This window comes from Coregonus lavaretus (assembly GCF_964263955.1).
Source record: "Coregonus lavaretus genome assembly, chromosome: 23".
Taxonomy (NCBI): Eukaryota; Metazoa; Chordata; class Actinopteri; order Salmoniformes; family Salmonidae; genus Coregonus; species Coregonus lavaretus.
The window spans coordinates 27331381-27344936 of NC_140010.1; the positions used below are offsets into that span (position 1 = coordinate 27331381).

The 13556-nt window shown below is 47.0% G+C and overlaps 1 protein-coding gene across 1 annotated transcript in view; it reads right to left on the reverse strand.

Annotated features, from left to right (window-relative positions):
- Positions 1–11578, reverse strand: part of LOC311099125 (double-stranded RNA-specific editase B2-like) — a gene marked incomplete at its 5' end in the record, with an annotated part of 45355 nt that extends 33777 nt beyond the window's left edge. Inside the window, one exon of the mRNA XM_084139779.1 lies at positions 11476–11578. Coding sequence (XP_083995905.1) covers positions 11476–11578 — 103 coding nt within the window. The remainder of the gene's footprint in view (positions 1–11475) is intronic.
- Between the last annotated feature and the right edge of the window lie 1978 nt (positions 11579–13556).

A 13556-nucleotide genomic window follows, 5' to 3' on the forward strand; every position in this document is an offset into this window, starting at 1 on the left:
GTGCGCGATACAAGCTGAATGGAGTAACCTATGCTCTGCAGGTAGGCCTATGTGAATTCTGAATAATGCAAAAGCATGAGCGAGTAGACCATTTAGAAACCTTTAATGGATAGGCTATTTGGCTAATGCATGGTCAGGATAAGAAAGACAAAACAGACGCATTGCTGTTGAACCATCTTTAGTTATAGTAGGGTAGCGTATAAGGGCTTGTTTTTTAATCAAACTAAACGAAAAAAAATAAAGCAATTGTTAAAGGGAAATAATTTAAATATTTCTAAATACGAGTGTCACTGGATCGTCTCATCTCTTATTCCATGACGGGCATTTTATGCACATCCAAAACAATAACAGGAGCTGGCTAAAATAATGTACAATAGCCTACATAGATAAAAAGGGGATGCTCCCAAACTTAATCTTCTAATAAATCTTTGGTGATTTTGATTTACTTCAAAGCGGTCTCACAAGCCAACCCCTTTATAATAGTCGTGACTACTTGGTGAATGCATTGGGCAGGACAAAAAAAACGGCCTTAATTAAGAGGGGAGTATGATTGGTTTTTATTAAAATGAAACAAAATGGGGGGAAAACATTACGGGCACAAAAAGCACATCTCTCTTGTTCCATGTGCATATGGGCACTGTGTATCAGGGCTGTATAGGCTGTCAAAATCCATTCTATAACCAACCTCGTTACCACTAAGACCAGCTTTTGGTTGGTCTTAAATATTTTAAAGGAAGAACACACCTCAGATATTGCCACCCCTTCCACCTCAGCGCAAGCAAGCTCATTTAAGACAGGTAAATTACAAATCCTGGCGCTAGGGTTTGAAAATAGGAGCACGCCGGCTTTAACACGCTTTAAAAGGTCGAACTTGCAAACGAGCCTGGTGACCCTGACCAAACTTCAAAACAACTTGGACCAATTTTGAAAGTTTTTCTCAATCCAGTTGGTCTTTTCCCATTGTAGTGAGGGTTTGAGATTTTTGTCTCTATCGAACCAGAGAGAGGTGATGGAACAATCATCTGACAACCTCCTTTCATTTACCTGTGAACCGCCTCTCTGAGGAAACCAGCACACTCATGTAACACGAATGAAACTATGAAACTGACACAATTGGCTAGGCTCCTGTCTGCCAAAAGTCTCCACTGAGAGAGTGACATCAAATGAAGATAGCAGGGGGAAAGCAGCCTGTCATGGTTAGGAGCCAAAGGGAGGTCTGTGGGCTTCCTTTGATGCCACTTTTCCCAAACTCATTTTATAACTAATACATAATAAACTACAAACTATTCATGTAGTTGTGATGTTTGGAGTTCACAAGCAGGTTGTTCCCATCAGCAGTGGTCAGATAAACAGGAAGTGAACTTCATAATATTATTCTCAGAGAGAGGAGGAGCCATATTACCACACACATCAACATAGGACTCTATTAAATCAGTTTGAACAGGTTGTTATGTACCAGACATTACACAATGAACATAATGAACCTTGAAAACCTCAGAGACATTTTTTTATTTCCAGTTTAGTGGGTACTTAAGAGAAAAATCAGGGGCCGTATGCAATAAGTATCTCAGAGTAGGAGTGCTGCTCTAGGATCAGGTACCTCACTGTCCATGAAATCTTATTAATTGTGATTTAAAAGGCTAAACTGATCCCAAATCAGCAGTCCTACTCTGAGACACTTGATACATAAGGCCCTTGTCACGGATTCTGCAGAGGCTGCAGTTTTCAACGACAGCAGAGTGTCATCCAGGCGCTCGGCACCGCCATGGAGAGGGTGATGAACACGATGGATCGTTGGGAGAGAGGTGGCCTTCCCACACCTCCTCCAACCACTCTACCACCCATACCACAGTCCACCTCTTCTCCACCTGGGCCCAGTGGGATTCGGCTCTCGCTACCGAGGGCATATGACGGTACATCAGCCGGGTGTCAGGGTTTCCTGCTCCAAGTAGAGCTCTATCTGGCAACCATCCACCCGGCACCCTCGGGATACGAGAGCGTGTCCGCCCTCATCTCCTGTCTGTCGGGGAAGGCGCTCGAGTGGGCCAACACCGAGTGGGGAGGAATTGACGCTGCATCGGTCCGCTACGAGGAGTTCACCCGCCGCTTCCGGGCGGTATTCGATCATCCACCAGAGGGGAGAGCGGCAGGCGAGCGTCTGTTCCACCTACGACAGGAGAGGGGGAGCGCCCAGGATTTTGCGCTGGAGTTCAGGACATTGGCAGCCAGCGTGGGATGGAATGAGAGGGCCCTGATCGACCACTATCAGTGCAGCCTAAGGGAGGACATTCGGCGGGAACTGGCCTGCAGGGATACCAATCTCAATCTGGACCAACTGGTGGAGATGTCCATCAGGCTGGATAACCTGTTGGAGACCCGCAGAGGTTCTGATCAGGGCTCATTCATTCCATCCCCCAGCACCTCCGACTCTACCCCCATGGAGCTCGGAGGTGCTGCACTTAGGGAGACCAGGAGAGGGGCCGTCCCCTGCACCAACTGTGGCCGCAGAGGACACACTGAGGTCGGTGCTGGGGAGGGTCCCTAGGGAGTCGAGGCAGTAAGCAGAGCACTGGTCGATCATCTCAGGTGAGTAGGCACCCGATTCACCCAGAGCTCCCTGTTGGTCAGTTGTTTATAGAGGTTGTGTTTCCGGAGTTTTCTCCTCATTCCCAGCATAAGGCGCTAGTAGATTCATGCGCAGCTGGGAATTTTATTGATAGTCAATATTCTCTGTTTGTGTTGATGTGCCTTTTCCTGTCCACGCATTAGATAGTTGCCCGCTAGGATCAGGTCTAATCAGGGAGGTTACCGCACCACTCTCTATGAGAACGCAGGGGGGTCATGAGGAGAGGATTAGTCTCTATCTGATTGATTCTCCTGCGTATCCTGTGGTGTTGGGACTTCCCTGGTTAACCACTCATGATCCCACTATGTCCTGAAAACAGAGGGCTCTCAAGGGATGGTCCAGTCAGTGCTCGGGGAGGTGTGTAGGGGTTTCTTGGGGGCTACTACGGTGGAGAGTCCAAACCAGGTCTCCACAGTGCACATTCCTTCTGAGTATGCCGATTTGGCTCTCGCCTTCAGTAAGAAGAGGGCGACTAAATTACCACCCCATCGTCCAGGGGATTGTGCGATAAATCTCCAGGTAGGCGCTGCACTTCCCCGGAGTCACGTGTATCCTCTGTCACAGGCGGAGAAGGCGGCTATGGAAACATATGTCTCCGAATCGCTGAGACAGGGTAAGCATTTCACTGTAATGTCTGCACCTGTTGTATTCGGAGCATGTGGCCATTAAAATTTGATTTGATTTGATTTGACATTCGGCCTTCCACTTCACCTGTTTCCTTGAGTTTCTTTTTCGTTGAAGAAGAAGGATGGTGGGTTACGCCCGAGCATTGATTACCGTGGGCTTAATCAGATCACTGTCAAGTACAGCTATCCCTTACCTCTGATAGCATGTATGACGGAATCAATGCACGGGGCGCGCTTCTTCACGAAATTGGATCTCAGGTGCGCGTACAATCTGGTGCGTATTCGGGAGGGAGATGAGTGGAAGACGGCTTTCAGCACTACCTCAGGACACTATGAGTACCTCGTCATGCCATATGGGTTGATGAATGCTCCATCAGTCTTCCAAGCCTTCGTCGATGAGTTTTTCAGGAATCTGCACGGACAGGGTGTAGTGGTGTATATTGATGACATCCTCATATACTCCGCTACACGGGCCGAGCATGTGTCCCTGGTGCGTAAGGTACTTGGATGACTGTTGAAGCATGACCTATATGCCAAGGCAGAGAAATGCCTGTTCTTTCAGGAGTCCACCTCCTTCCTAGGGTACCACATGTCCGCGTGGGGTGAAAATGGAGAGTGACCACATTTCGGCCGTGCGTAATTGGCCGACTCCAACCACGGTGAAGGAGGTGCAGCAATTTTTGGGATTTGCCAATTACTACCGGAGGTTTATCCGGGGCTTTGGTCAGGTAGCGGCTCCCATTACCTCATTGCTGAAGGGGGGACTGGTGTGTTTGCGGTGGTCAGCTGAGGCGGACAGGGCTTTCAATCGTCTGAAGAGCCTGTTTACCTCGGCTCTATTGCTGGCTCATCCGGATCCCTCCTTGGCTTTCACGGTTGAGGTGGACGCGTCGGAGGCTGGGATAGGTGCTGTACTTTCCCAGCGCTCGGGCACACCACCCAAGCTCCGCCCCTGTGCGTTCTTTTCTAAGAAGCTCAGTCCGGCGGAGCGCAACTATGATGTGGGGGACCAAGAGCTGTTGGCCGTGGTCCAAGCCCTGAAAACGTGGAGACATTGGCTTGAGGGGGCTAACCACCCTTTTCTCATTTTGACTGACCACCGCAATCTGGAGTACATCCAGGTGGTGAAGAGATTAAACCCTCGCCAGGCAAGGTGGTCAATGTTTCTCACTCGTTTTTGTTTCACCCTTTCGTACAGGCCAGGTTCCCAGAATGCTAAGGCAGATGCTCTGACCCGACTGTATGACACGGAGGGGAGTTCCGTGGAGCCCACTCCCATTCTTCCGGCGTCGTGTCTGGTGGCACCGGTGGTGTGGGAGGTTGCGTAACGAACCCACTCCTCCCCAGTGTCCAGAGGGACGTGTGTACGTTCCGCTGGCGGTCCGCGATCGGTTGATCTATTGGGCTCACACGTCACCCTCCTCTGGTCATCCTGGTATCGGTCGGACAGTGCATTGTCTTAGTGGGAAGTACTGGTGGCCCACCTTAGCTAAGGACGTGAGGGTTTATGTTTCTTCCTGCTCGGTGTGCGCCCAGTGTAAGGCTCCTAGACACCTGCCCAGAGGGAAATTGCAACCCCTACCCGTTTCAAAACGACCGTGGTCCCACCTATCGGTGGATTTTGTGACGGATCTTCCTCCCTCACAAGGGAATAACACGATCCTGGTCGTTGTGGATCGGTTTTCTAAGTCCTGCTGCCTCATTCCTCTGCCCGGTCTCCCTACGGCCCTACAGACTGCTGAGGCCCTATTTACACACGTCTTCCGGCACTATGGGATACCTGAGGATATAGTGTCTGATTGGGGTTCCCAGTTCACCTCGAGGGTTTGGAGGGCGTTCATGGAACGTCTGGGAGTCTCGGTCAGCCTTACCTCAGGGTCTCACCCCGAAGTAACGGGCAGGTGGAGAGAGTCAACCAGGAGGTGGGTAGTTTTCTGTGGTCGTATTGCCAGGACCGGCGGGGGGAGTGGTCGGCGTTCCTCCCCTGGGCAGAGATAGCCCAAAACCCACTCCGCCACTCCTCCACTAACCTTACTCCCTTCCAGTGTGTATTAGGTTATCAGCCGGTTCTGGCACCATGGCATCAGAGCCAGATCGAGGCACCTGCGGTGGATGAATGGTTTCGGCGCTCGCAGGAGACCTGGAACGCTGCCCATGTGCGCCTGCAGCGGGCCATCGGGCAGCAGAAGGTGAGTGCCGACCGCCACCGCAGTGAGGCTCCGGTGTATGCACCGGGGGACCGGGTCTGGCTCTCGACCCGAAATCTGCCCCTTCACTTGCCCTTCCGGAAACTGTCACGGATTCTGCCGAGGCTGCCCCTCCTCCTTGCTCGGGCAGGCTGCGGCGTTCGTCGTCACTGGAATACTAGCTACTGCCGATCTATGTTATATATGTCACACACCTGTTTCCCATTTGTTTAATCACGCCTACCCTATTTAACCCAGTGGCTCCCAATGTGTCTTGTGCGTGGTTGTTTTTCATTTCGTGTGTCGTTTGGTGAGCGGGTTAGTTCCTTCCTGCATGAAGGTATTGCTGTGTTGTTTTCTTTACTCAAGTTCAGTAAAGTACGTTTCCTCGAGTTCTGTGTCCTGCGCCTGATTTTGATCCACCGCATTACACTGACACTCGTTACAGCCCTGGATCTTCTTAAAAACAGCCCACCCATCTAATCTGCAGTCATAACTTTGAACTATAGATGACGATATCTCATTAACTCCACTCAACCAAAGGCTCAGAGCCAGTCAAGCAGTGAGATGTCTGATATCTGAGCACACCTTCATCACGACAGGCAGATCACACGCATCCTGTTCCACTGTGGAGGAAAGTGCAAGCCTTCCACTTGACTCCCTTTAGCTTGATAGCCCTTAGCAGAGACATCAAATCAAATTAATCATACAGTACATCAAATCAAACAAACACAGACAAAAGCTGTTCAAAAACTAAACCCACAGCTGACAATAAACACTTGGAACTGAATGATGAAAATATTTCCTAAAACATATGGTGATGTGAAATAAATTGCGATTGAGGATAATAACAATGGCATAGTGTGGCACAAATCTGTGGCTCTCCGATGATACAACAGCTGTGAAAATGTCCCCATTTCAACTAGTAACACCACTGACTGCTTGTCTGCCTCTTCATCAAACCAAATACTATATTTCCTCTAATCTATGTTGCCTTGTGGCTGCATTTCAGTGGAATCAATGAAAAAGGCTTTAATGGACCTTTTTTTTTTTGCAAAACAATAGCACTCTCTCAAATGATCTACTCACTGAACATATTGAAGATATTGTTATGGGTTTCTTTACTACAGTTTATGGTTCATGAATACTATAACATCAAATACAATAAGAGTAATAGTCTGTTTCAGTTATCGTCTCTTGACAGTGTTACTGTGCAGTGGACTGTAATAATTTCTGCTGTATTATATTGGTGTCAATATGGACTTAAAGTTGACCGGTTTCCCTGATGCATTAAATTAGATTAAAACATTCCTTCATGCTGATTCATAGACAGATCAGACAGTCTGTCTGTCTGGCCATCAGTCTTTTAAAGAATGCTGTTATGTCTGGTTTCACTGCAACTTAATTACCAACAAAGCTAAATGCAGACCTGACATTTTTACATTAGTCATGGTATAAGTGTTCCCTCTGTTTCCTTGTCTGTGTGGGTGATTATTTATTGTGGAGGTTTGTGAAGCTCGGTGGAGCTCGTGTATTGTGTATCGACAGGAGTATTTTCCAGTGCGCCTGTTTTATGCCCTGGAGTGTGTTTGACGCATTTCTGCGTAAACCTTTATTTTGCGTATTAAAGCCTGCGCCTGACTTCTTCAACACCACCTCATCACAGAATCACCCACCCCTTGACGCACGGCTCCAGCAGCGCGCCAACCCCGGCCTCGGGGACGGCCAGGAGGACGCGGAGCAGGGCGAGCCAGATGGCGACGGTGGGAATCCCGTAACATGGAGGGATCGAGGATATCCCTCACCGGAACCCAGCACCGTTCCGCCGGACCGTACCCCTCCCACTCCACGAGGTACTGAAGGCCCCCACCCGACGCCTCGAATCCAGGATGGAACGGGCAGAGTACGCCGGGGCCCCCTCGATGCCCAGAGTAAGGCACCTATGCACCTCCCAGCTGGTAAGTTACAACCTTTACCAGTTCTACAACGACCATGGTCTCACCTAAGTGTTGATTTTCTAACTGATCTTCCCCTCTCTCAAGGTAACACCACCATCCTGGTCGTTGTGGACCGCTTTTCTAAAGCCTGCCGCCTCCTTCCTCTGCCCGGTCTCCCCACGGCTCTGCAAACTGCAGAGGCCCTGTTTACACACGTCTTCCGGCACTACGGGGTACCAGAGGATATAGTGTCTGACCGAGGTCCCCAATTCACGTCCAAGGTCTGGAAGGTGTTCATGGAACGTCTGGGGGTCTCGGTCAGCCTGACCTCTGGGTTCCACCCCGAGAGTAATGGGCAGGTGGAACGGGTAAATCAGGACGTGGGTAGGTTCCTGCGGTCCTACTGCCAGGACCGGCCGGGGGAGTGGTCGGTGTTCTTGCCATGGGCAGAATATGCCCAGAACTCTCTCCGCCACTCCTCCACTAACCTAACGCCTTTCCAGTGTATTCTAGGTTACCAACCAGTTCTGGCACTGTGGCACCAGAGCCAGACCGAGGCTCCTGCGGTGGATGACTGGTTTCGGTGCGCAGAGGAGACGTGGGATGCTGCCCACGTTCACCTCCAATGCGCCGTGTGTCGTCAGAAGGCCAACGCTGACCGCCACCACAGTGAGGCCCCCGTCTTTGTACCGGGGGATTGGGTCTGGCTCTCGACCCGGAATCTGCCCCTCCGCTTGCCCTGCCGGAAGCTGAGCCCGTGGTTTGTGGGGCCGTTCAGTCCTGAGGAGAGTCAACGAGGTCACTTATAGGTTATTACTTCCCCCTGTTTACCGTATTAACCCCTCGTTTCATGTGTCTCTCCTCAGGCCGGTGGTAGCTGGTCCGCTCCAGGAGGCTGAGGTGCGGGAGGTCCCTCCACCTCCTCTGGACATCGAGGGGGCCCCGGCTTACTCTGTCCACTCCATCCTGGATTCGAGGCATCGGGTGGGGGGCCTTCAGTACCTCGTGGAGTGGGAGGGGTACGGTCCGGAGGAACGGTGCTGGGTTCCGGTGAGGGATATCCTCGATCCCTCCATGTTATGGGATTTCCACCGTCGCCATCCGGCTCGCCCTGCTCCGCGTCCTCCAGGCCGTCCCCGAGGCGGGGGGGGGGGGGGGGGGGGGGGTACTGTCACGACTTCCACCGAGGCTGCCTCCCCTCCTTGTTCGGGCAGGTTTCGGCGTTCGGCGTCACCGGCTTACTAGCTACTGCCGATCCATTTATCATCACTCCATTTGTCTTATCTTCAATCACACACACCTGGTCCTTATTCCCTCATTAGTCAAGGTATAAGTGTTCCCTCTGTTTCCTTGTCTGTGTGGGTGATTGTTTATTGTGGAGGTTTGAGAAGCTCGGTGGAACTTGTGTATTGTGTATCGACGGGAGTATTTTCCTGTGTGCCTTGTATTTTCCAGTGCGCCTGTTTTGTGCCTTGGAGTGTGTTTGACGCATTTCTGCGTAAACCTGTATTTTGCGTATTAAAGCCTGTTATTCTGTGATTTACCCTCCTGTGCCTGACTTCTTCAACACCACCTCATCACAGTCACTCAACGTCAACAAAACAAAGGAGATGATCGTGGACTTCAGGAAACAGCAGATGGTGCACCCCCCCTATCCACATCGACGGGACCGCACTGGAGAAGGTGGAAAGCTTTAAGTTCCTTGGCGTACACATCACTGACAAACTGAAATGGACCACCCACACAGACAGTGTGGTGAAGAAGGCGCAACAGAGCCTCTTCAACCTCAGGAGGCTGAAGAAATTCGGCTTGGCACTGAAAACCCTCACAAACTTTTACAGATGCACAATTGAGAGCATCCTGTCGGGCTGTATCACTGCCTGGTACGGCAACTGCACTGCCCGCAACTGCAAGGCTCTCCAGAGGGTGGTGCGGTCTGCACAACACATTAACGGGGGCAAACTACCCACCCTTCAGGACACCTACAGCACCCGATGTCACAGGAAGACCAAAAAGATCATCAAGTACATCAACCACCCGAGCCACTGCCTGTTCACCCCGCTATCATCCAGAAGGCGAGGTCAGTACAGGTGTATCGAAGCTGAGACCGAGAGACTGAAAAACAGCTTCTATCTCAAGGCCATCAGACTGTTAAACAGCCATCACTAGCACATTAGAGGCTGCTGCCTATAGACATAGACTAGAAATCACTGGCCACTTTAAGAAATGGAACACTAGCCACTTGAATAATGTTTACATATCTTGCATTACTCATCTCATATGTATATACTGTATTCTATACTATTCTACTGTATCTTAGTCCATGCCGCTCTGACATCGCTCATCCATATTTGTATATATTCTTAATTAATTCCTTACTTAGATTTGTGTGTATTGGGTATATGTTGTGAAATTGTTAGATATTACTTGTTAGATATTACTGCACTGTTGGAGCTAGAAGCACAAGCATTTCACTATACCCGCAATAACATATCTGCTAAACACGTGTATGTGACCAATACAATTTCATTTTATTTGATATTAACAGTATTGCACTTTTCATGTAGTCTACTTTTTGGCCAGCTAATAGCCTAACCACCGATCGAGCAACAATATGGACTAAACGTTTAAATCCTGTTGCTGCATGATTATTTTGCAGTATAGGTCAAATTAAGATCCTACATCTGTAATGTAACTTTATATCAAAATAGCAATCAAATCAACAAATATCGATACAAATCATCATAATACATTTTGTTGAAAACAACAGATGACAGAAATAGTAAACAACAGCTGTTGTTCCATGTTGTTCCATCATGTTAATCTGTCCTGAATAAAGGACAATATTGCACAACTTTCCCAAATAACCAAGTACAGTATACAGTACTGAATAGTCCCCCTACTCTCTGCATAAGGAATGTGAGAGAATAATCAATTTCCCATGAAAATTGTCAGTAATTTATCAAATGTATTCTGTTAATGATCAAAACATTATTGTCTTTAAAGAAAACTTTAATGATATCCAAGAAAAGTTCCAAGGTCATATATTTGTCTCATAATTTGAATATTTATATAGCCTACTCAAATGTTTACCACATCCCACATTCAAAAGAGAAATATACACCCGCACCCACAACCCTTCTGTCAACATATCAATTCAAAATAACCTTTTAGTTAAATCATTACAACAAACTACCTCAATAGAAGACCACTGATTATTTTGAAGTCTGCACTAAAAGTAGTGCACTAATGGGAATAGGGTAGCATTTTGGGCGCATGCAATGCATTCACTCCATGTATCATTATACACTCTCCCATCAATTCACCTTGAGCAGCAAAAGGCCAATAGGTCGTACATGGAATGGAAAAGGTTTAGGCACTTTGAATAAGCATAGGTTTTAATACAAAGCCCCTTATGAAATAATCTGCAGCATTTTCTGAGGATTAGTGTGTCAAGAACAATGGCAGTGCAGTGTAATCCTAAAATGTTGACCTGTTGCCAAGAGGACAATATAAATGATTGTCAGGGCTTTCATGACAATGAGAGTGAATTTAAATAACAGGAGATAGAGGGGGAGAACTATCAAAAGCCATTAAAATTATTGGTCAAAGCATTCCATTGATTGGAGTATGCCTATTTTATACAATCCTTTCTAATCAATTCAGGACCAAAGGCACTTACAGTTCAATAATATGAGAATCAAAATTCAACCCACAGTGCATTTTTTCTGTTGCCTCCAATATGAGGAGATCAATTAATAAACAATTATATCACTTCACTCCTTGTAGAAATGAGTTGTGCATGTGCTGCACAGATACTTGGTTTTACAGTGTGGTATGATCCTATTTGTAATAATGTAGGCTACATTTTATGACCACTGGCAATCCTTAAACCTCCAGCATAACATAAAGATATTTTCCAATAACGATGCAGTGACAAATTATTCCTGCGTTTATTTCAGGCTTTCTGATTTTATCTTACAAAGAAACCCTCAAGGCAAACTTGATAATCTCAACGAAGGGTTGATTCTGTGATCTTCTGTCTACATTGAACTCACGGCGACAACTCATCATTTGACCACAACAAGTTGTCTACTGACCTTTTCTTGTCGACCTCCTCCTGTTCCTCCTTTTGAACTGGCTTCTCAGCTCACAGTCTGAAGTTCCCATAGTTCGGGTGCTGTTTCCAAGTACCGCAGCCATGAGGTACACGAAGAGACTCCTGCAGTCTTCCTGGAATGCCTTCCCCTGGTTGAGAACTGGTGAAATTAGAAGTAGAGACTATACAAGCAAAGTCCAGGACTATTTCACTGGAGAGCCTTGGTGGTGACAGTGTGTGAGGTTTACCGCCGGAATCTCCCTGCTGCTGTGTTTGGGTGCCACCTACATTCTTGCTGACAGCCTTTTTAGAAAGTGACATCATGTAGACTGGAGAGGCGAACCACCACACGCCCCACGGGGGCTAACCGCTGTATTTAGCTCTTATGCAAAGTGATGCATGCTTTCTTCCCCGATTAAAAACTAACAACAATATGCAAAGACAGCAACAAAGACAACAACAAATACTTTTACGCACAAGAAGGCAACACGTTTATGCTGTCTTTGGGAATGGAATGTGCGCAGTTGTGCATGTCATCAGGGGGAGCGCAAATGTAGCCTATTGTCTTTATTTGCCTGAAATGTCAAAAGAATCAAGACTGATTTATTTATCTCACTACAATCAAGTGACCATCCGTCCATTCAATTAACTCATGAAATGTAAGTAGGCAACTGTTTTCATTGTTAGTAGCCTAGTGTTTCAGAGTTTATAGCCCCTTTTCCAGTCAGATTATATTTATGGAAACTCAAACATATGGCAATCATATTTGCTTTTTTGCCTGAATGATCATGCATTCCGAACAGTAATTATCCTAATGGTAGAACATTTACCTGCTATAATTATCCACAGCTTTGAAACCCACATCCATGAAGGTTGCTGAAGCAATGTATTTTCAGTGGACGCATGTTTGAAGGCAGTTCACGCAATCCACAAACTCAGTTCACGCAATCCACAAACTCAGGTCATTTGTATCATAATACCTATTTTACATAATCCTCCCAATAAATACCATTTCAACTTTACTTTTAATTAACAGGTGTTTAATCCCTGCCAGTCACATACCGTTATTGTCCTCAGAATGATCATTATCATAAATAATATTCCAATTATGATTCCCAATTTTGGCACACTTTGTACACAGGGATATAACAATACCATATCAATATCTTGCTAATTGTGGCTGTCACATTTGTTTCAGTTCCAGCTGTATGGATAGGAGAGATGCAGGTTCAGGTTGTTTGGGTCCTTGTATTAACTATAACTATAAGCCTCTTTGAGGGGATCCGTTTGATGCTGTGACCTTCTCCTTTATCTATGGCTCCAGTGCTGTGTCTGGAGGATTGTGTTGGGCCCGAGGGATCCCTTCTTCCAGATAGCCTTTCACCTCACTGCCTCTGTGTGTTTGTTTTAGTCTCTACCCCACAGTTACTTCAGATTCTAAGTCCCAAATGGCATCCTATGACCTATTTAGTGCACTACTTTTGAAACTTCACTCTGGTCGAAATAAATGGTCAAAAGTAGAGCACTATATAGGAATAGGGTGCAATTTGGGAGAATCCTGGCAGTAACAAGGTTTACTTTCATAGGTTGTCTAATACAAAATCTGTTCTTAGAAGGCCTTCAGATAAAGGAATGAATTTGGGAAAACTCTAAATATATTTTTACAGAGATTAATACACCAGTGGTAAATGTCCTCTGTTCATTTCACATGGACAGGTTTATTACTGTAAAAAGGTACAGTATAATTAATACCATCCTCTCAGGATTCTCCGAGACACATTTTTGCAGGTGTTATGATCCCAACATGTACGTTGTGTAAGAGGAATATAGCCTTGGTGGTGGGCAGAGTAAAAAATAAAAAATAAAAATTTCCAAACATGATTTTCCACTTCACTCACTGCCCTGGCTGATCGGATGTGACACAACAGACTGTTATCTGTGGCCACTCATGTCAGTCTGTCTGTCTCCTGCAGTCCCGTTGGCATAAACATACGAGTGGTTTGTTGCCATAAACTGTTGTGATTCAAAGTGAAAAAATAAAAATGGAAATTCTAGCAATGTTACTGTTACCATTCAGTGGAT